The following is a 22,986-nucleotide window of genomic DNA, read 5'->3' on the forward strand; positions in this document are numbered from 1 at the left end:
AAAGATGTCCAAAAACAAGATGCAAAATATTTCAATAATGCTGCTTAAGCACAAATGGAGATTTTCAAGCTTTTTGGAATCTCTTTTTGGTTTCTCTTCTAGTGGAAGTCTTTCCCACATGTCCATGTCCTGACACATTTCTTTCCATGCAGAGAAAGGTTGGATGGCAAACTCTGCTAACTGCTCATCCTCCCTACCACCTCCCACAGCTCCCTACCCTCATAGGCACACATGTCCTGTGGTTACCATAGGAACTAGTAAGATCTAATTATTTAAAATTCTGATATTTTTTTCTCCATGGATTTTTGCATCAATTTTGATTAAAAAATATTTCATTAAAATGTTATTTATCTTGCTTACTACATTTTTGGCCCCTCGCTTTTATATTTTGCACCTTATGTAAACATCTTACCCTTCTCTCAGGCCTCATATCTAGACAGACTTAAGAGTCTAGTGCAGTGTCTTAACTAGTATCTATCATGCTCAGTCCTGATTTTCCCATCTCTAAAACAAAAATGATAACTGAAATATTCTTATAGGGCTATTAGAAGGATTAAATGAGATGGTACATGTAAAGCATTTAGAATGCGTGAAATGGAATCAGTATTCAGTGAATATAACTGTATTACTACTGTCAATAATAACACAAGTGACAGCAAAAGCAGTAATAGTAGATAACACTTAGGTTCAGTCATCAATAATCAGACATAATCCCAACTCTAGAGAAATTTTTCTACTGGGAGGCTCAGACACATAAAAATATAGTCATTGTTCAATGAATTGTTATAATAAAGGTTTATATGTGGTATGAAGAAGGCATGAGAGTGAGGGGAACTAGCTAAGCTTTTAGAGAAGGGGTTTTAAGTTGAGTACCAAAGGCTGAGTAAGAGGGTGTGCTAAATGGAGAAGATAAGAAAGATCACTCTAGTGGGTACAAAGTCACTGAGGCTGGAAAGGTCCTGCTGGACTCTTCAGAGGGAGACATTCTCTGTAGCTGGAATGGGGAATTTTGGTAGCAAAGTTGTGGGAGATGAGTGAATAAGAAAGGATCTAGTCTGTGGATTAAGAGCCTGGAATGTCATTCTGAAGAGGTTAGATTTCGTTCTGGGGACAGTGGAGGATTCTGCTGAAGGATTTTGAGGCTCTCTTTTTGAGATGTTCATGCATGAGGCTTAGGAAGGCAACTGTGTGAAGGACAGACAGTCAAGGGCAGGAGTGGAGCCAGGGATTCCCACTAGGAGGCTACTGTCAGATCCCGGCGATGAGGATGAGGGCCTGAATCAAAGCCCCAGCAGTAGTACTAGAAAGCATTCAAGGGATCTGACCCACGTTTCAGAGGCAGAATCAATGACCTGGGTGGCTGACTGAGTGTGGGGTGCTATGGGGAGAAAAGAGAAACTGAGAATGTCTAGGAGGTCCCATCCATAGTAACCAACGGAGGACACGTGAACAGGAGACAATGTAGGTAAATATGTATGGCGGGAAGAAGAAGATAAGGAGCTCGATTCTGAACACATTTAACTAGAAATGCAGGGGAATATCCAAGAGGACATGCTCAATAGACAGTTGGAAATATTGGGGGGAAGGGGAGGCTGGAGTTTGTGTGTTGACTGGAGCATGGGGAAATATATGTGCCACCTCTGGGAGAGCTGCCCAGAGAAAGGAGGGTTGAGGGTTCAATCATATGATTGTCTCCATCTTTCTTCCTCTCTGCTTCTCCATTTTTATCTGTCTGTGGACCTTCATAATCAGTGTGCTTCCTGTGTGGGACTTTGGCCTGGTCCCCCAGCAAATGTCCCCAAAGATTCTTTACCCTGGCTATTTGGTCCGCCATTTGGAGACGTCCGTCCAGCTCTCGTCTGATCTGGGCTGCTTGCTCATCCGGATTGTCCAGCTGCACAAAAGCACAAATATAGACTTTCAGTTCGGATCACAAAAACCAATAAACTCATGACTTTGCATTTTACATGCCCCAATCTCTGCCCCCATAGACATATTTCACTAAATGTTAAGAATCTCTTAACAGACAAATCCAATTGGACAGAAATCTTAAGTTTAAATCCTACCATGTGGTAGGCCATTGCTAGAAAAGATATTTGAATGAACTTGCACAAGAATCACTTCGGAACTGTTAGGCAGGGGTGCGTCTAATGAGGGCCCAGCATAGCACCTCTATCTTGGCCCAATGAAAAAAGTGTTTACATGACAGACATACATGGAAGGAGCCAGTAATATAACTGTTAGAAATGAGTGGAATAGACATGGTCCTTATCCATAGTGCCTACATGGCATATATCTTACAGCTGTCCCACCCCTAGACCATGGAGCTTAATCAATCATCATATTCCTTCTCACTGAGCCCTAAGACTTTCTCAGCCAGTACTCCAGATGGCCACTACCACTGAATTGGTGTTGATATCTAAGTTGAAATCTATCCTTGTCTTCCCTGTAGTTAGAGCTCTTAGGAGTAAAAATCATCATATCCAAGCATAGATAAACCTGGACAACTCCATTAACTTCTCTGGTTTTCTCATCTATAGAATGAAGGGGTTGGTTACATAATCTCCGTCCTTACCACATCATTGAAAGAGACTGGCAAACATTTCTGTAAAGGGCCATGTAATTATTACTTTTGACTTTGAGGGCAATGAGATCTCTGTTGCAATGACTCAATTCTTCCAATCCAGTGTGAAAACCGACATAGACAATATGTAAATGAATGAGCATTTCTGTGTTCCAATAAAATTCTATGTGCAACAACATGGGGCAGGCTGTTGTTACTGATCCCTGCTCTATGAATTAAGTTTATCTCTTTATTTCCAAGCAAGTCTGTTGTTATCCTTCAAACTGTAATTAAGTTTGTTTTGTTCAGTAATTTGATTGATTTTATTTATAGAAAAGTTTAACAAATAGGGAACAGTGGCATTCAAATAGAATGGACTTTATTCCTCTTTATAGCGCATATTAACTCACAACAAAAGGTAGCTTAAGAAGTATCTGAGTTTTCTAACTCCCTTTCCTTTAACAGCCATTTTTATTTAGAAATTTGAAAATGAAAACCCAGGTCCAGAGGCTTCTGGGTGGCCCAGTCAGTTAAGTGTCCGACTCTTGATTTTGGCTCAGGTCATGATCTCAGGGTCATGAGACTGATCCCCACTGAGGGCTGTTCACTCAGCAGGGAGCCTGCTTGAGATTCTCTCTCTCCCTCTGCCCCCTCCCCTCTAAAATAAAATAAAATAAAATAAATAAAAGAAAACAAAACAAAAACCCCACCCAGATCCATGCTTTAAAAAAAAAAAAAAAGAATCTCATCTATGGTACAAAATAAGTTCTCTTTAATATGATATAAACAGGAACACTAAAAAATTTATGGTCATAATTTTGAAGCACTGTCAATGGTCTTTTTTTAAAGATTTACTTATTTATGAGAGAGAACAAGAGAGAGAGAAATTTGAGCAGGGGAGGGGCAGAGGGAGAGAGAGGGAGAGAATCTCAAGTATACGCCCCACTGAGCATGGACTCAGTTGTTGGCTCTTGGTTTCACTCAGGTCATCATCTCATAACGCGGACATCATGACCTGAGCTGAAACCAAGAGTCAGAGGCTTAATCGATTAAGTCACTCAGGTGCCCCTTGGTTTGTTTTATAAAACACATAAAAAATCCATCTAGCTTTGTACCGTGCATTTTTAGCACCTGATTTAATTCAGGAGTTGTCTTTTTTTTTTTTTTTTTTTGACAGACAGAGATCATAAGTAGGCAGAGAAGCAGGCAGAGAGAGATAGGAGGAAGCAGATTCTCTGCTGAGCAGAGACCCCGATGTGGGGCTCGATCCCAGGACCCTGGGATCATGACCTGAGCCGAAGGCAGAGGCTTTAGCCCTCTGAGCCACCCAGGTGCCCCCAGGAGTTGTCTTATCTTCTCCTTTCCACAGTTTGGAGGGGCAGGATTGTTTCCTAGATCATAAAGACTGGACTGCAACTTTTGGCCATATATTCTAAGGTAGCACTTCCCAAAGAGTTCTGCTTAACAACAATCTTATTAAATACTCCAGAAGAAAGGGTTCCAGAACTATGGTCAGTTGAGTCTCAAAAATGGTGTATCAAAATGCATAACGTCTCTGAGAAGTTCTGCGGTAAGGAAGTCTGCTAGACTTTGATCAACTTAATTATTCTCTAATTTAAACTGAAATTTATTTTTTTTTTGCCCAATACTATGCCCAGAGAATGAGGCAGAAATCCTGTTCTACATACATATAAAGAAAACCACCTGAAAGCAGTTACACTGCTACCCAGGGGTCCATCCATCACAAGCTTCCCCATAGGCGCACATGAGAAACATGGTAGCCCCCACGCTGTTTTTAAGTGCCAACGAGCTGTCTTCATTCTACTCCCTTGGAAACCCAAGACTTCTTTAGCTCCAGGTGCCAATCCACTGGGAGCACTCAGAAGTGTCTTGTTCAAAATACATATGCAAACGAAACGTCTGACTTCCTCCTAAGAAGCGGCAAAATGATTAGGTTAGGGGCTAAAGTTGGGAATTCTGTCAGAAGATACAGTGTTCACAGATTTTAAAGCTGAAAAGAGAAAACACAGCCCAACAGAACCGTCCCCATTACTAAGTTTTATGGAGGCATCTGGCCTCATCGGACGGAACTAGAGATAGCAGATAATGCCGGCAAAGAAGACGAGTAGGCTAGGTCTACACTATGCTTCATTCATTAGTTCATGCATTCTCTCGTTTACTCATTCACTTATCAGATTTTTATGGAATGTCTTGATATGCCAAGACAGTGGAATACAGAAAGGAATAAGACAGACTTAGTCACTGCCTCCATGGAGCTTAAATCTGGCAACAACAGATAAGGTTATTTGAACATTTGGGGCACAAAAGAGAGGGGACTAGGATTTATTGATGCCTATGGCAAGCCTGGGTATCCTATGAACTGTACTTCAGTCTTTTCTTAAAGGGTCTCAAGAACTAGATTCTCCCAGGAAAAAGACTCTGGGGTCAGGAAATGCTGCTCCCTCCTGGAAACTTATAGTACATATTAGCATGATATGGTTCTGAACAATTCTAGAATTAATAAGCCTCCTATTGAACTGCATTTAATTTTGTTTTTTAAGCAATTATTTCACTGAAGAATATCCCGCAGGGCAGTTTGGGAAATTTCACATGTGAAACAGCTTTACGCAGTAGGCTACCATTATCATGCCCATTTTACAGATGAAGAAACTGAGTCTCAGTAAGGTTCAGGAATTTGCTGTAGTTCACACAGCTGGTAAAGTGGTATGACCCATTAGAAATGGAGTCTGGCCTGTCTCACAATGAAGCTCTTTTTCTCTGCCATTATGTTGGCTTCTTTCTTTAGTGCCTTGTTTGCTTTCCTAACTGGTTCTGACAATTAACTAACTCAGTGCCCTCACTTTGTTCCTGGTATACAGGGGACAGTTTAACACATCGAGCCACCCCTAGGGGGCAGAGAAATGTCTACCCTCCTTCCCCTGTCATGACTGGCTGATGTCTTCTGGAAAGGCTATAGCAGGGCCAGAGCCGTCCCCAAGAAATGAGAGCAATGAGCGTGTCCTTATCCTGGCTCTGCCCTTTAGTAGCTGTGTGACCTTAAGCAAGTTACTTAACCTCTCTGCGCTCCAGGTCTCTTCATCTGAATAATCAGTGTAATAAACTGACCCAAGGCTATTATGAGAATTCAATGAGACACCGGGTATAAAGTGCTCAGCCCAGTTCTTGGCACACAGTTTCCTGAACAAACCCTCCAGAAATGGTGGTTGCTGTTTGTGTTATCAACAAGCCCAGGAAAGCTGTACTTCTCACATGGGCCACGGTGGGGCGTCCAAGATTCAGACAAGAATGTGGCCGATGGGGACCATGTCCCTCTGCAGTGTGGATGTGGGGGTCCTGCTCTACAGTCTGTGCATGAGAAAGGAAGGGATCGGGGGCTCCCATCTCTTGACAAATTTCCTTGGCTTCCCACTGTCATCAACATTCTCCGGGGTCAAGTCCCTTTGCTCTGTTAGACTTTAATTAGAAGGAGTGACCAGAAGGTTGATGCGGCTGCCTGACAGCTAACGATCTAACAGAGGATTCTGAAAAAAGGAAATGCAACCGAAGCTCTCTCAAACAGCCTGGCATGATAGAGAGGGCCATCCTCAATCTAGGAGCTTGACAGCCCCACTGTAGGAAATCCAAAAATATAAAGAGGAATCAAGTAATTACCGTTTCAAGTGCTGGAAAGAAAAAGCCAGAGAGTGAACTTCCATGGAAACGAGGTTCTGTTTACTGCACTGGCCTTTTCCACCAAGGAAAGGAAAGATCAGCTGGCAAACCAGGCCAAGGGCAAACCTTTCCGTTGACAGCTCATTAGGGTTAAAATATGTACATGTGCATGAAGGCTCTTTACCTAATTAGACAAATAATCTTCCTACTAGCAGAGGTCAAGCAGAGGCAGAGTGGTGGTTGTCATGATTTGCCTGCCAAGAAAAGGGACTGTTTCGCTGCGCTCTTCTCTCAAGGGGAGAGCCGAGCTCGGCACAGCCCCGTGTTGACAGGTATCACCTAAGCTATCAGTTCCAGCCCATCCTGGGGCTTGGGATTCTCTCCAGCTCATGGCTGTACCCCTTTAGACCATGCAGAGGCAAGATCTCAGACCAGCACTGCCGTTGGCCTAGTGCATACCTGCAGGAACACCACGCAGCAGGGGAACCAGGCCTGAGAATAGGGCAGAGGGGACTCTGAGCCCAGTTATCCTGCTGGTTCCGTGACCTGGTCATGTTTCTCAACCTCTGAGGCCAGGTTCCTCAACTGCCCAGGGGGGATCACTTTGATCTTGCAAAGCTACTGAAAGGACTAAATGAGACAGCATGTGACATGTTTCAAGGGAAGTCAGGCCCACCTGGGTCCAAATCCTGGCTTTGCAATTTCCTTCTTCAAAGGGATTGAACAAGTGACAGAACCCAAGCCTCAGTTTCCTGGGATGACATAAGATACCTACCCCCATGTGTTCTTAGGATTCACTGAGAGGATATGCATGCAAAGCACCTAGCACGATGCTGGCACATAGTAGGTCCTATAGTTTAGAAAACAGTTTCTAGAATTATCCCGATTCCAGGGTGGGCACTCATCAGATGTCAACTCCCCTCCCTGCCGTTTTTAATTTATGATGGAAACTAGACCCAGGGACGGGGGAGCCCTGGAGTGGACAAGAGGAGCCCTTGTTCTGGTCCTCGATTTGCCCTTAGCTGGGAGACCTGGGGGCGATGTCATGACCTCTCTATCCATAGTCCCCCCACCCGAGAAATGACGAGCCCTCTCTATTAGGTCCCAGGAGTCTCTGCAAAGTCTAGAAAAGCATTTCCCAAGGGTCTATTCTGGAGATACTGGTCCTGCAGAGAAAGGGGGTGGCAGTTAGAGCTGGCTCTCCTTCTCCTTCCTGGAGAGCTGCAAGACACATAGGTGAGAAGACAAACTCGTGTGGCCCTACATCTCCCAAACCTACCTCATCCTGTGTGTGACACGTTTGTGTAGCACATCTTGGGATATGCTCACCTAGGCAATTCTCCTGTGTGCTGCATTTTTCTCATATCCATGGACACATTCAGTTTTTTGGAGGGAGGAGAAAGGGAGGGAGCAAGCCCACTAAGTAAATGGAGCTATAGATCAGCTTAAGAGGGACCCTGCTGGGAACACTCTCCAGGGGGACAGAGAAATTGTCATTGGGCCCAGACTTGGGATCTCCTCATTAGCCCGAGGCTCTGGAGGATCAGGCAGCACAGAAGATGTCCTTGGGCACCAGCCTTCCCTAGGATGCCTGATTTCTTAAGGCTCACACATTATGAATATGGGGGCAAGTCCAACTTTGGACTCTTCCAAACTCATCATTCTTATTGCTGCACGCAGGTGCCAGTCAAGCAAGAAGCAGGCATGAGGGGCGCCTGGGTGGCTCAGTGGGTTAGGGCCTCTGCCTTCGGCTCAGGTCATGGTCCCGGTGTCCTGGGATCGAGCCCCGCATCGGGCTCTCTGCTCTGCGGGGAGCCTGCTTCCACCTCTCTCTCTCTCTGCCTGCCTCTCTGCCTACTTGTGATCTCTGTCTGTCAAATAAATAAATAAAATCTTAAAAAAAAAAAGAAGCAGGCATGATTCAAATATGCAGAAAATTTAAACAGAAACAGGCAGATTACTTAATGCACTATTTGAATAATTGCTCTACTTTCTGGAAAAATCTACAGTGCTCAGCCTCAGAAGGAATGTAGCAACTTCAGCCTCAGGAACACAATGAAAATGATCCAGAAGTGTGGCAGCAAGGAGCATTCGAGACCACGTAGTCAGCTCAAGCTGGGCGTTGGCCCTGCAGAACTCGGTTGCCTGTCGGACACCATGTTCCCCTACGCCCTCCAGGACACGACACTGGGCTCCTTGCAGATGCCTTTGGAAGGGTTTGTTTTCTCCTTCTGCCAGGCAATGGCACACACTCTTTCTCACACCTGGAACATCCCCCCTTGTCTCCTCCTTGATGCATAACCAGTTCCTATTCTTCATCTTAGGCTTTGCCGCAAACTCTTTTCTGACCCTCCACAGTTGATGAGTTTCTCCTGCCAAGCTCTCCTACTCCTCTTCTTCTTTTTTTTTCCTAACTGTTCACTTTTTTTTTTAATTTTTTTAAGACTTTATTTATTTATTTGACAGATAGAGATCACAGTAGGCAGAGAGGCAGGCAGAGAGAGAGAGAGAGGCCACTCCTCTTCTTAGTACTTTTCACAGCTGTAATTTTACATGCACTTATGTGATTATTTGATGTTTACCTACAGCACTGTTAAGGTCCATGAGGGCAGGGATGCATGTGGTTTTTGCTTCTCTCTGTGTTCCCAGCACCTAGCACAGTGCTGAACACATAGTGGGCTCTGATAATTGCCTGACCGACTAAAGGACCGAGTTAATTAACTGTGACCCAAAGAGGGAAAGTGACCTGCCCACAGTCACACAATAATCAGTGAGAGGGTTGGGACCAGATTCCCCACCTGCTAACTTCCAGCTTGCTATGTTTTGCTGCTTAGTGACTGTGTTCTGGGAAGGGCCCTTCTCTGCAGAGGTAGGTAAAGACCGACCTTTGCTGGCATGTCACCAGTTACATTCCCGATAAAGCCTTCTTAATTGTGGCCTCTGGGGGCTTGAGGCAGGTATGCCTGTCAGCAGCAGCAGTGTAGGCCACCTGCTGACCTGGGTTCCTTGGGTCTGTTTTCCTGGTTCCTCTCCACTTCCAAGCCTGGCCTCTCAGTTCCCAGGGATTAGTATCTGGGAAGGAGGCTCCCGAAAGCTACTGCAGAGGAGAGCAGAGGCACTTCCCTGTAAAGCACTGCTATGAGCTGGCACGGTCCTCCTTTCCTGCACAGCCCTATGTGCTTTCTCCTCCTTCACAGACAAACTGCTCCAGCAAATGCGGCTCTCCTGGCATCCTGCAGTCTGGAAAGTTACAGCCAGGACAGCGCCAGTTTCCCTCCAGGGGATGTGGGTGCCCAAGCTCCTGTATCAAGAATGGACTGATGTTTGCACTGTGACTACATCACAGCGTTCAGCGCCTGGCCGTCGCCTCCAAACTCCTTCCCTGCCCACCTGTCCCCGCTTAGTCCACATCTGGTGATGCTGTATGACGTGGTCGGCAATGGCTGCTCTCCCCCTCTACTAAGCAGCTTCAAATCCTTGCCTCTCTCCTTTGAGGCCAAGTGGTACTGAGCAAGTTCTGAGAGCTCTTGGAGCCTGAACTTCTCATTTTTTGTGAACTCCCTTAACTCTTAAGAGGGGAATAATAATGATAAAACCTACCGCATGGACTGGCTAGAGGTTAAAAGAGATGGTATGTGGACGCCCCTTAGCAGAGTGCCTGGCAGGCCTTCACTTTCAGTAAACCTCAGCAGCTCTTAGTACCTGACGTTCTGCCGCCTGCATATCTGCATATCTCGTCCTCACACAATTTCTGATCCTAATAACACTTAAAAGGGGGCAGAACAGGTTTTCCCTGTTTTGAAGAAGGAAACCAAGTTTCGAAAGATTAAATAGTTTGCCAGTAGTTTCAGAGATAATTAGCCCTTCACAGAGGAGTTAGGCCTTAGAAAGTAGAGCATGGATTTCAGAATTGAAGAACCTTAAGATCAAACCCAGCTTCTGTCATGTACACACTGTGTGACCAGGGCCAAGGCCCTCAACCTCTCTGAGCATCACTACCCATAGCTTTAAAGTAATGCCCTCTGAGGACAACGGTAATGATGATCATAATAGACGTTTTCACACAGTAGGGGTTCAACACATTGCAGGACTATTATTCTGGTTTTATTACTGGGGGAGGATCTCGTGCAGTCTACAGGCTTGCCTGTGATCTGCCTTTACTAGGGCTCTGTTCCAGGGCTATTTCTAGAGAAAACATGGAATTTGGTGTCCTGTGCATATGCAGTTCCATTCTGTTTTTATAAAAATCACCTAAGGAGATACTACCTTATTTGTTGAGGAGTTAAAATAAGACCATTAGTGTCTCTCTTTACCATGCCTTACTTCCTCTCTAAGAGAAGACCTTGAGTAGGTCAAAGTTCCCATCTGAGGGAGGTACTTCTTGATTGCAAAATGCAGGGTTGAACTCCCAGAGTTTGCCAGCCAGTAAGAACAGCCTCTGCATTTGAGTCACCAGTTTTATGTCTTTGCTGGCTTCTGGCAATGCAGTAAATATAACACAAGAGCTCCAAATGCAGTAATTCTCGGAGCAAGCAGCAAATAAATACATAAAAATACCCCAAACAGAAAACCAATCTTTTCCTTTATGATCCCGCAGGGTTGAACCAATCTCTTCCCATTCTCACCCAATCCTGGAATGACCTCCTCTCTCCTTTCCATTTCATTCTTTTTTTTTTTTTTAAAGATTTTATTTATTCATTTGACAGAGATCACAAGTAGGCAGAGAGGCAGGCAGAGAGAGAGGAGGACGCAGGCTCCCCGCTTAGCAGAGAGCCCAATGCGGGGCTCGATCCCAGGACCCTGAGATCATGACCTGAGCCAAAGGCAGAGGCTTAACCCACTGAGCCACCCAGGCACCCCTCTCCTTTCCATTTCAAATCTGACATGTCACTCAGGGTCTGGTTTCAGGCCCGCTACCTGCAGGGAAGCCCTCCTTGAGCCTGGTATCAGCTTAGCTCTCTAGGCACCTGCAGCCAGCCCAGCACCTAAGCCTCCTGTTTGTTCACAAGTCTCAGATCCCCTTTCCCCACCAGAAGAGCTATAGGGCACAGTCATCAGGGACACAGGAACTGGAAACAGTCAGATCTGGGCTCAAGCTTTGCTCTGCCACTTACCAGCACCGTGACACTGCACAATATACAGTACTGTGTCTGTGGCCTCTTCTGCAGAGTGGGAGTCCTAACAGTAAGGATGCCAACAGCAGAGGCTTGTAATGAGAATGAAGAACAGTCCTCATAAAGCACTTAGCATGATCCTTCGGACAGGATGCAGGTCTACAGGTTCAAGGCTATAATTTAGTACTCTTGAGGCCAGACACTGGTTTTTATCCAGCATGAGGGACACAGCTGTGTTTTTTATGGATCATCTTAATAATCTTCAGAGCTGGGGCTGGGAGATGGTCCAATTCACCTGCACTGCCCCGAGGACACAGGGAACTGAGTCATTCAAAGAAGACTGGGTACTGTCTTTCCAGGTGGGAGGGGGGCAGCTGAATCTCAGGGTATTTTCTGAAGCAGGCAGTTTTGCGAAGAGAGGATGCTTGGAACTAGGTTGGTTTATCCCACTGTATTTGTGCATCACCTTCTAAATATTTCTGGAATCCACCTATTCTGTTTATCCACTTCCCCAGGCCAGGTTGCCATTGACTCTGTCCTGGACTGCTGACCTATTCACCTGCATCCTTTCTGACATAGCAGTTCTCAATCCTGGCTGCACAAGTGGGATCTCCTGCAAAAGATCGAAAGACATTCCAATATCCAGGCTGCAGCCGGACCAGCTAAATCAGACATTTGGGTTGGGCCCAGGCATTAGCATTTTTTTTTTTTTTTTAAATCTTCTTGTGATCCCAACGTGTAGCAAAAATTGAGAACTTCTACCAAAATCCAGTGGTTCTGAAACTATGGTGCAAATGAGAATCAACCAGAGAACCTGTGAAAACAGAGCCATGGGGCTCATCCCCAGAGAGTTTTGATTCAGTGGGTTCAGGGCAAGACCCAAAAAGGTGTTCTTCTAACAGGGGCCTGGATGATGCTAATGCTGCAAATTATACTTTGAGAACAAAGGACTAAATCCACGCTCAGCAACTGGAGATCCTCCTCCTGCGTGACTTGTCAGTAATACTTCATTTTCCTTGGCAGTAGGAGTCTGAGGTCCTTCTCGAAGCCTAGGGAGCTGGTGCCATCTGGTTCCTGCACAGCTCTCCAGCCTTATCTGCCAACACTGGATCTTGCCCTCCAGGCTCCAGTCATTCTGTGCTTCTTCTAGCTTCTCGAACATGACACATTCTTTCATGGCCCTAGGCTGATGCACAAGCTTTCCCTTCCCTCCTTCTAGCCTTTGTGTGGCTAACCCAGGTTTGAACCCCCACACTGCTTCCTTAGGAGACTTTGGGACCCCAGGCAAGGTCACTTCCTCTAGGCTCCCACAGCATCCTGAACTTCTCTTATTGCTTCCATTTGCATTATTTGCTCCCTGCTGTGTTCTCTGCAAGACTATAAAAGCCTCCAGGGCAGGGACCTTGTCTGTCTTATTCACTCTAAGATCTGCAGTGACTGATGCAAGGTAGGTGAGCTAGGAATATTTGCAGAACTACATCTGAGATAGAGCTAATAATATTTACTGGACTTTTTTGGATGAGTCTGTAAGATAAGTTTGTCCAGGCACTTAGTGTGGTTTCTGATGCTTCATAGGTGCTCAAATCATGACCTAAAGGGAAATCTGAGTGCAAATGGTTTAGACTTATTAAACCCTTGTTGAACATATAACTGAAATTGAGTATTTAAGTGCAGAAAGGGCAAAGAATTAATTGACTAAAGTGTGAATAATTGAGGTGTGAACCAATGAAACTCTGGGAGCCTCAGTTTCCTCATCTGGAAACTGGGAATATTAATACTTAACTAGTCATTTAAAGCATGTTCACTAAATGTTTACTTTGTACAAAGGCATTGTGGTTTGAGCTGTGAGAGCACAACAGACAGGGACCTTGCCCTCTGAGCTTATGGTCCACAGGACAGCTAACGATCTTGAATCCTATGGCCTGGCCATACCACAGGTCTCATTCATTGTCTTGTTTAATCCTGAGATAAGAATTACTGTTACGATTGGGACGCCTGGGTGGCTCGGTGGGTTAAAGCCTCTGCTTTTGGCTCAGGTCATGATCCCAGAATCCTGGGATCGGGTCCGGCATCGGGCTCCTGCTCGGCGGGGAGCCTGCTTCCTCCTCTCTCCCTCTCTGCCTGCCTCTCTGCCTGCTTGTGACCTCTGTCTGTCAAATAAATTAAAAAAAAAAAAAAAAAAGAATTACTGTTATGATCAAGATCACTTCACAGACAAGGACACTGAGTCTCAGATAGATGAAGGTACTATGTCAGAGAAGGGGTAGAGCTGGGGTATGAATTCATTTCTGTCTGAATCCGGAGTGTAAGTTTTTCAACAGTTCACTGTTGTAATGTTCAGTGGGGATACCTCTCAAAAAAGAAGGGTGGTTTTTCAAATTTGGCGAAGTACTTCACAAATGTAAATTATTATTTTCCTAGTCGTTAGTCTTGAATTTAGTTTTTACTAATTTCTAAAATTCCGTTGAGGCAGCCAGTCTGATGGAAAATGGTCACTTTCTCAAAATGAGCCCTGGGAGATATCGACGTAAATATTACGGGAAATAAAAATGCTTTTCTGTACTGTTAAATCATTTTGATATTACATCACTGAGTCATGGTGAACAGCAATTTTTAACTGGCAAAAGTAATGTGCTCCACAGGAAATCCAGAAAACATCCAGCAATGTCTAAAATACCTCTATACACTAATAAAATTGAATGCTTTTGCTAAAAATGCCCACTCTCTAAGAGGAAGTGAATTTCATTTTCAAATATCGATAAGGTTGTATAAAAGTTATTCACAAGGACAAAGTGAAATTGAGTTTTCTGGCTTCCATAGTGATGGCTCTAGGGAACGTGTAGGTTCGAGCAGGTAAGTGTACGTGTGTGAGTGTATAACAGACATCTTGAGCAGTAGAAAACATTCAGAGCTATAAGTCATAGAGCAGTTCATGTCAATTAAAATCGAGGCAAAGCAGTATAATTTCCAGGGTACATGAGAACTGTCACATACACCTCTGTTTCTTTTGAGTGGCACGTCACAAATACAAGACGTGCTTAATTTCAAGTCCCAGGCTGATCATTACACAAGTACCTTGTAGAAATTGGGTCTATTCATAAGTCTACCCACATATATCATTATCTCATTTTGCCTGCCCTGAAGAGTGTGCCTCTGCTGGTGACACCATTGTTTAAAGCCAAAAATATTTATAAAAGGTGGGTTTCACCTTGATTAAGACCTGTCAAAGGAACAGTTAGTTCCTGGTGTCAAATCCATAATCAAGTAGATGTATTTTCTATTAGTTATTTAAAAAGTATTAGTGGGCAAGAGGAGGAGGCAGTATTAAAAAAAAAAAAAAAAAGAGTGAGGTCCCAAATTTTCCAACAGATGGAATAAAAGAAGCGATTTTAAAACATCAAATTACATTGTCTGAATTTATTAAATGCTTTCTGCTTATAAAATACGATGTCACGTGTTACAGATGAGCAAAGGCATTAGAATATCTATTCTGATATGTGTGACAGTTCTTAATTTATTTGTGGGAATATATGAACACCTACTCTTGCCACATTCTATAAGTTGGAAATGGTGGGGGTGGGGGATTTGGAAGTAGAAGATTCTGTGTTTTTGATGAAGTTGGGGTCAGTAATTCCATGTCAACCACAAGCAGGGATAATCGTGTGTCATACTGAAAATATGATATTGAAAAAGTAAATTTAAAAAAAGGAATAGATTCATCCAGATACCTTAATTTATTCCTTGATAACAAATTAATCCTGAAATCTCAAAGGCTTAAGACAACAGTGTTTTTTTATTGCTTATTCTACATGTTCATGTGGATTATGGGGGACTCTGTTTCACAGAGTCATGCAGGGACCCAGGCAGATGGAAGCACCACCATTTTGTGACTCTGCCATCTCAAAACGTGGCTTCCAGGCTCACTGTGACAAGACAACACAGAGCATGGAACTCCTGGCCTATTTGCTGGAATTAGTCATATGGCCCTAACTCTTACAAGGGAAACAAGAAAATGTAAGGGAACATAGAGAATATTTTGTCTCCGTCACAGAAAACAACTGTAGATTCTGGTTAAAAAAAGTAGAAAATCTTATATCAGAAAATCTATTCTGAGTATATGGAAATTGCTCTATACTTTAGTTTACCTGACCTGTGTGATAATTCTACATCAATTCAAATTAACACAAGTGAACATGGTGTAACATAATTAAATTTTCATTGTAAAAGGCAAATAAATATGTCTGTGGCTGAGAGGAGGGAAATTAAAAAAAAAAAAAAGAAGTACACTCCTCTGAGAGAAAAATCTGCAAATAAAGAGTATTTTAAGCACTATAAATTAAAAGAATACTGATGGAAAAACACAATTCTGGCACTAAAGAAGTTCAACTCAAGAAGGCCCTAGGGCCTCACAATCTAATTTATTTCTGATGTACTTAACAATTGTCCAGGCAAGAAACACTTTGAGCGGTAGACCACCATCAAGACAGATGATTTCTTGTCTCTTGAAATTTTATTTGCAATTCAGACACAAGACTAATCCTCTGTGAAACTGTTTTTAAGATTAGATAGTTCATCTACTGATGTTGCCCTTTCATATTTGCAAAAGTACCTGAGTTGAATTTCCCAGCAAAGGGAATGCCTTAAAAGGCCTTTAGAGAAATAACTTTGTAGCAATTGTAGTAAATTTCACCCCACCTCATAATTACTGTACGATCTCAAAGGAAACAAAAATTTAGCCAGGAAACTCAATTAACCACCTTAAAAAATTACTTGCACAAGTAAATTCACAACAGGGATTGTGTTTTTAAAAAAAAGCAATACCAAATATATGTGTCAGGTCAATAACCTGCTCTGTTTGTGTTAGCGTTCCTAGGCACAGAAGTGATTGGCAAAATGGTGCTTTTCAACAAGATGATTGTTATATTCTAAAGCGAGTGAGTGGAAAAATACATTTTTGAGAAACGGTTTTAACATGAGGTAAAACCCAAACGATTTTTAGGTTAACAGCTCAGCTATCTCCTGACGTAAAATGGATGTCCAAAATATATTTATTGAGGGATTGTCCATAAATATTTTTTCTCCATGTAACTCTCAATATTCTAAGCTAATCTATGTGCTTTTTTTAATTAGAAAATTATCTTCTATGTTTTTAATCATAATCGGGGTCATCATTAGCAACTCTATTAAGAGATGACTAGATCACTTACCTATTCATTATATTTGATAAAAATAAGCGAATGATCGAAAACTGTAGGGTTTGGAGAAAATGAGATACCGAAATAGATGTGAATATCCTTTGAGTAGTTGAAAGGACTGTACCTATATTTTTATTGTTGTTGTTGATGGTGTTTTGTCCCCTTTTAAGTCTTGTAGGCATTCTGCTGACATTTCAGCAGAATGTATATCCCTGTAATTTCTTATTATGAAATTCTGCCATAGAGATATCAAATCATGATGCCATGAGGTCCCCGCTGGTTTCAGACGGTGCTTAATGGAGTCTGTCTCTATAGTTTGACATGTGCAGTTGAGTTGGAAATGGCTGATTAAAAATTTGGAGTCAACACTGGCAGCCAGCCTGCACGGAACAAGATAACGCCCCGGGTGACAGCCTGTGGCTTTGATGTAGGACAGTTGGAGCGGATCTTACACTCCTGATAGTAAGTCAGACTGGGGCACCCGGCAAGGAAAAAATTCTGAAAAATTCATAAGCTTCCCTATCATTCATAATTAATCTCTAAGTCAACAAGCACTGGCAATTTATACTGGCAAGCACTGGGGAAGAGCCAAGGCCTGGAACTATACCTCCTCCTGTAAAACCCTCTGGATGATTCATTTCATGGCAACCTTTAGTTTCTTATCAGAAAAGCAGGGCTGCAGAAATTCAGGAGACAAATAAAATCTTAAAAAGTGGGGGGGGGCACCTGGGTGGCTCAGTGGGTGAAAGCCTCTGCCTTCAGCTCAGGTCATGATCCCAGGGTCCTGGGATCGAGCCCTGCATCTGGCTCTCTGCTCAGCGGGGAGCCTGCTTCCTCCTCTCTCTCTCTCTCTCTGCCTGCCTCTCTGCCTACTTGTGATCTCTGTCTGGTAAATAACTAAATAAATAAATAAAATCTTAAAAAAAAAAAGAAATTCAGGAGACAATCTTCAACATAAATGGTGATATTAGCCATCTTAATTTATAGGAGGAAGGCATCAGGTCTCCCCTTTACAAAAGTCTCCTATGAAAAGGTTAAGATTCCACAGAGACCCAGACTGGGATTTTTTCTGACAATTTCTACAATCTCCATAGGCTAGTCATTCTTAGCCAGGTGAAGAGGTGGGAGTGCTATGCACCGCCCCCGCCCCCATCCTGGGGAACATTTGGTAAAGTCTAGAGACATTTTTGGTTGTCCCAACTGAAGGAGAGAGTGCCAATAGCATCTAGTGGGTAAGAAGCCAGGGTCACTGATAAACATCTTGTGATGCCCAGAACAGACCCCACAACAAGGAGTCACCCAGCCCCAAATGTCAATAGCGCTGAGGACGAGAAATCCTGCTGTGGATGTTTAACCTCAGGCAAGCAAGATGTGCGCCCTGACAACATCTGATTATGGAGGCCAAGAGATGCTGCTAGACTGACACGGAGGCTTAGCTTCATCATGTTAATCCTCTAGCTGTTAAACATTTCCCAATATTACCAGCTGGGCTGAGATCTGAAATAATTTGAGGAGAGAAAGAAGATGGGGAATTTTGGCCGTTCATGCTGTGGCTAAGAAATCTGTTCAAGAAGGTGCCAGGTTTGCAAATAATAACAATAGTAGTAGTCATAATCTGGACAGGTGTGTGTGGAACCCTACTTTCGAGGTTATCTCAGAGAGATGTGTAAAGCACAGGGGACTGCGGGGAAGCCTGCCAGCAGCCTTCTGGAAGCCTCAGCCCCACTATGTGCTGTGGGTGCCCCTGCTTCAAGCTTCTGCGTTCTAGGAGGACGCTGCAGCAGTGTCCCTGGAGGCACACGCATCTGCTCTAACATTCTGCCAGGTGTATCCTGACATGACATTCTCACACACCAGGTCCCCAACCTTTTGCTCAGAGGGTCAGGGTGACATGAACATATAACCAACAATCCTTGATTTAAAATCCAGAGATTCCTGGGTGGCTCAGTCAGTCAAATGCCTGCCTTTGGCTCAGGTCATGATCCCAGAGTCCTGGGATCGAGCCCCGCATTGGCTCCTTGCTCAGCGGGGAGTCTGTTTCTCTCTCTACCTCTGCCTGCCATTCCCCCTGCTAGTGCTCTCTCTCTCTCCCCCTGTCAAACAAATAAATAAAATCTTTGAAAAATAGTAAGATAAATCCAGAGATGTTTCCCAGGACCAAATCAGAACAAAAGAGGTAGAAAACCTGGGGGAGGGGGTATAGGAGAAAAGTAGGGTGAGGAGAGTGTCTAGGTGGGTGATCCTTTGATTCCTTCATCAAAAAGTAAAAGTAAAAGTAAAAAAAAAAAAAAAAGAAACCAAACCACTTCATTTCCAATCAGGTAAAAGACTTTGACCTCTTTCCTCACTAAATTCCATTTACACTAATCTTCTTAGGTTTCCCAACTTCACTGTTTCATAAGGAAAAAAAAATAATGGTTCTAACATCTGTGTTTCTGAGGATTCTTTCATTGGAATGAGAAACAGCACTGATCTTGTAGAAAAAGAGCTTGCAATGAATTCATTTTACCCAAGAATATCTTAAGCCAGTTTCTCTTTCCTGATAAAACTACACAGTGAGCATGAGGTTGAGATTTCTGGGGCCCAGGTTTATACCATCCTTCCCTTGTTAAAAAAAATTAAAAACATAAATGTATGCATACTTTACATATGATTTCTTGCACAAACAAAGGTGCAGAGGAGAAACACACTGACCCAAAGAAATGTTTCCAACAGACTGTTGAATGGGATTCTTCCTGCCGTTCAAGAATTGGAGACAGACTGTAGGGAGATAATCACACCTTCTGGAGTTTACTGAGAACTGTCTGGCTTGACCCCTGCCCCTACTCATCATCCCACTGACCCTCCCCACCAGCCTTGCCCCATGGCTATAGAAGCAAAAGACCAAGAAAGGAGAGGAGAGGAACTGATAGAAAGATAACTATCAGGGTTCCCGGAGCATGAGTAAGTGGCAGTTACCATGGCTTTTCTTTATTCTCCCTGTAGGGCTACCTACTGCTCCTCCCCCAAGAAAATAACAGAAAGCCTGGGATGCCAGCAAGAGAGTGGTCATCCCATTTTTCCTGTGGGATGATTGCTCTGCAGCCAACCGGTTGGCTGCATTTAGTTGAGCAGACCAAAAACTCAAGGAGAACTGGAGGAAGAGGTCACGATAGGGGAGCACCTATGGCCTATCTTTACTATCACTATTTGGTGTGTCTAAAATGCATGATTTTTTTATGGGCCAAGTGCACTGAGACAAGCAGCTGAGCTAGAGCCATTCTGTTGGAACTTCATCCTCATGGGTAGATGCTGGTGCAGGGAACCCTCGCAATCAGAGGCTCTAGAATGGACCCCCAGGGATGAGAGCTGATGTGTGAATGGGAGACAAGAGGCTGAAGATGGTCTCTCTCATGAAAGACATCTCTGCATGACTAGGATCTCCTGGGCTTCAGAGCCCATATCAGATGTGCTGTTGCCCTGTCTACGATGCTCGCACCCCACCCTGTTCAAAGTCACCCCCTGCCATCTTTCCTCTGGAAGAGCAGGCTTCTGACCACATTCTGTCTTCCATACTCTTTTCTCAAAGGTTCTCCTGAAACCAGGCACTTGCCATCACAGAATTCAGGTTAGTCTGCAATTGTACATCCATTAATACAATGGCTGATTGATGTCTGTTTCCCCATTAGATTATAAATTCCATGGTTTTTGTTCCACATAATAATCTCAGAGAATAGCATAGAGCCTGGTGTGTTAGGTGCTTAAATTCTTGTGGAAAGAAAGAAGGAAATAAGCTTTCTATATGTAGCATTCCTGGTGGCCCCTTTTACAGCATTTACCACTTGGAACTTGGCATTATTATTATTAGTATTATTAGTATTATTATTATTTGCACACATATCTAATGCTCCTACAAGACTAGAAATTTCTAAGGACAGAAACCATACCTGGTTTCTCTCTAGATCTATCAAACCTTAAAGAAAGAAATGGTGGGCACAATTTTTGTTATTTGACAAACCCATATGAACAAAAACCTAGACGGGATTCTTATCCTTCCAAGTTGACCCTCAGTGTTCCTATTATAAAACCTTGTTTTGAAGAGCTCTGGTACTTAAATCACTGAATCAATCACTTCAGTATATCTACATGGTCTCCAAAATTCCTCTGCTTTATTCTAAATTCTGTTCCAAACTGACTTATGTAATAGGTAGGGAGGCACAAAGGGTGTTGCGTGTGGATGAAAAGAGGGAAGGAATGACACTCTAGGCCTTTTGTTCTCCAGAGGGAACTTAGTTGGGGAAAAATCATTTTGAAAAAAATATACCATGTCTGCACCTGTAGAGGGATTAAAAAGTATTTATTTCAGGGCTGCCTTATTAACTAACGGATTCAAAGGCAGTAAGAAAATAATCAGAAGGAATGGTAGTGAGCTATTTCTGGCAGCACAAGGGATGAAGGCAATTTGGAAAGGTGGAGGCTTCCTTCCTCAATAACTGAAATCCATTTCACAGTCCACAGATTTTGTGGTTGTACCTTGATACCACAATAAAAGTATTTCTGGAATCAAGGAATGAATTCAGCTTTTTTTTTTTTTTTTGACGTTAAAGATAAGTGCAGGAGCTATTTTTTTTTCACTGTTTATTCTACTTTAGCACAGGAAACCTATACCCAGGAAAGTGGTGAATCACTAAATGACCAGAAAATGCCAGAACAGACCCACTCAGTCTCAGTTATGAGAGACACTTAACTCCTAGAGGAACTTGCTTGCATGGGAATCCTTGCGAGGAAGCCCCAAGCACGCGGATGCTAGTTCCTGATGACTGTCTTGTGTACTCGTCTGCAAGCACTATTTCCCCACCTCTGAAAACTGGTAGCATCCAGTGAGTCACAGGATTTTCAAACCAGTTCATTTTAATAGCCTCCTTCACTCTGCTATTCAGCAGAATTGGAAGCTGAGAGGTCAGGACACACTAGTTTAATATTTCAAAATGCTTATTTGAGAAATCTGGACCTCTGGGGAAAAAAGGTTTCTAAAAAGGATAATAATACAGGTAGTTCATTCTTTCCTTCTCCTTCTTTCTGTAAGTATTCATGAAACATAGATTGTACCAGGCAATGTGGTAGGAGCTAGGTGTATAATGAAAAGTGTAAGTGAACTAATTGGTTCTTCTCTTATGAAATGTATAACCTAATGAGGGATGTAGACATTAATTATGCATATTAATAGAAACTTACAAATAGATTATTGTTCCAAAGGATGAGAACAAAATTATGTGACAGACATCTGAGCTAGTGGCTCTTGAATTGAGAATAAAAGGTTAAGTAGAGATTAACTAGGTGAAGAGTAGAAAAGCACATTGCAGACAGGCATATATGTGCAAAGGGCCTGTGGCAGGAGAGAATTTGAAAGCAAATTAGCATATGGCTGGAGTACAGGGTGAGAAGGGGAGTTATATAAAATAAGGCTGGGGAGATATACAGAGGTCAAGCCATACATAGGGTCATGCAAAGACTGTGCATGGGGTCTTGTAGATCATGGAAGGTTATTCCTCTTTAAACTAGAAGCAGTAGGAAAGCACTAGAAATTGTAAAGCTGGAAGGAAGGGTGGGAAATATGGAGAGGTGGGATGAGAGACTCAAATTAGCATTTCAAATGGCATATATGGAGAATGGAGAAGAAGAGTTAAGGGCGAATGGGGCTGATGACAGTCAAGTCTCCTAAATATACCAAGTACCTACGTTGAGCTAGGTACCTTATAAACTTCTTTGATTGTGACTATAATCTCACAAAGAAGGACTTTTTATATTTAAATATTTTATTTTAAAATAGTTATAAATTTATAGAAAAGTTGCAAAGATAGTACAGAGAGTTCTTGTATACCCCACACCCAAGTACCTCTAGTGTAAATATCTTGCATTACCATGGTATATTTGTCAAAACTCATGAATCAATATTGATACATGATTATTAGTTAAACTCCATAATTAATGTGGACTTTCTTTGTTTTTCCCCTAATGTCCTTTTTCTGTTTTCAGGATCCCAGTGAGTATAATGCATTACATTTTGCCCTTATTCTGATTCCTTTAAACTGTGAGCTTTTCAGACTTTCCTTGTTTTTGATAACCTTGACAGTATTGAGAAGTAGTAGCCAGGTATTTCTGGAATGTCCCTCGGTTAGGGAAACACTGGTTCTGCTCATGGATAGACCAGGTTTATGGGTTTTGAGGATGAAGACCACAGAAATGAGTATCTGTTCTCAATATACCATATTGAGGGTACAAGCTATCAACATAACTTATCACATATCCACCTTTATTACCTTGCTAAGGAAATGATTTCCAAGTTTTTCCGTTATAAATTTACTTCCTCTCCACCTCCTCTCTTCATACGGCTTCCTTTGGAAACAAGCCACTAAGTATAGTCAAACTTTTTGATACTAATTCTTGAATAGTACCTACATAA

At 42.9% G+C, this 22,986-nt stretch overlaps 1 protein-coding gene across 4 annotated transcripts in view; it reads right to left on the reverse strand.

The window, feature by feature from the left end:
• Positions 1 to 22,986, reverse strand: part of LOC111144071 (calcium dependent secretion activator) — a 469,442-nt gene that overhangs the window by 257,166 nt on the left and 189,290 nt on the right. For all 4 annotated transcript variants that reach the window (XM_022498167.1, XM_022498166.1, XM_022498164.1 and 1 more), the window contains one exon: positions 1,814 to 1,894. In XM_022498167.1, the coding sequence (XP_022353875.1) occupies positions 1,814 to 1,894 (81 nt within the window). The remainder of the gene's footprint in view (positions 1 to 1,813; positions 1,895 to 22,986) is intronic.

The sequence above is a fragment of the Enhydra lutris genome, unplaced genomic scaffold (genome assembly GCF_002288905.1).
Source record: "Enhydra lutris kenyoni isolate GAN:26980312 unplaced genomic scaffold, ASM228890v2 scaffoldscaffold10, whole genome shotgun sequence".
NCBI lineage: Eukaryota > Metazoa > Chordata > Mammalia > Carnivora > Mustelidae > Enhydra > Enhydra lutris.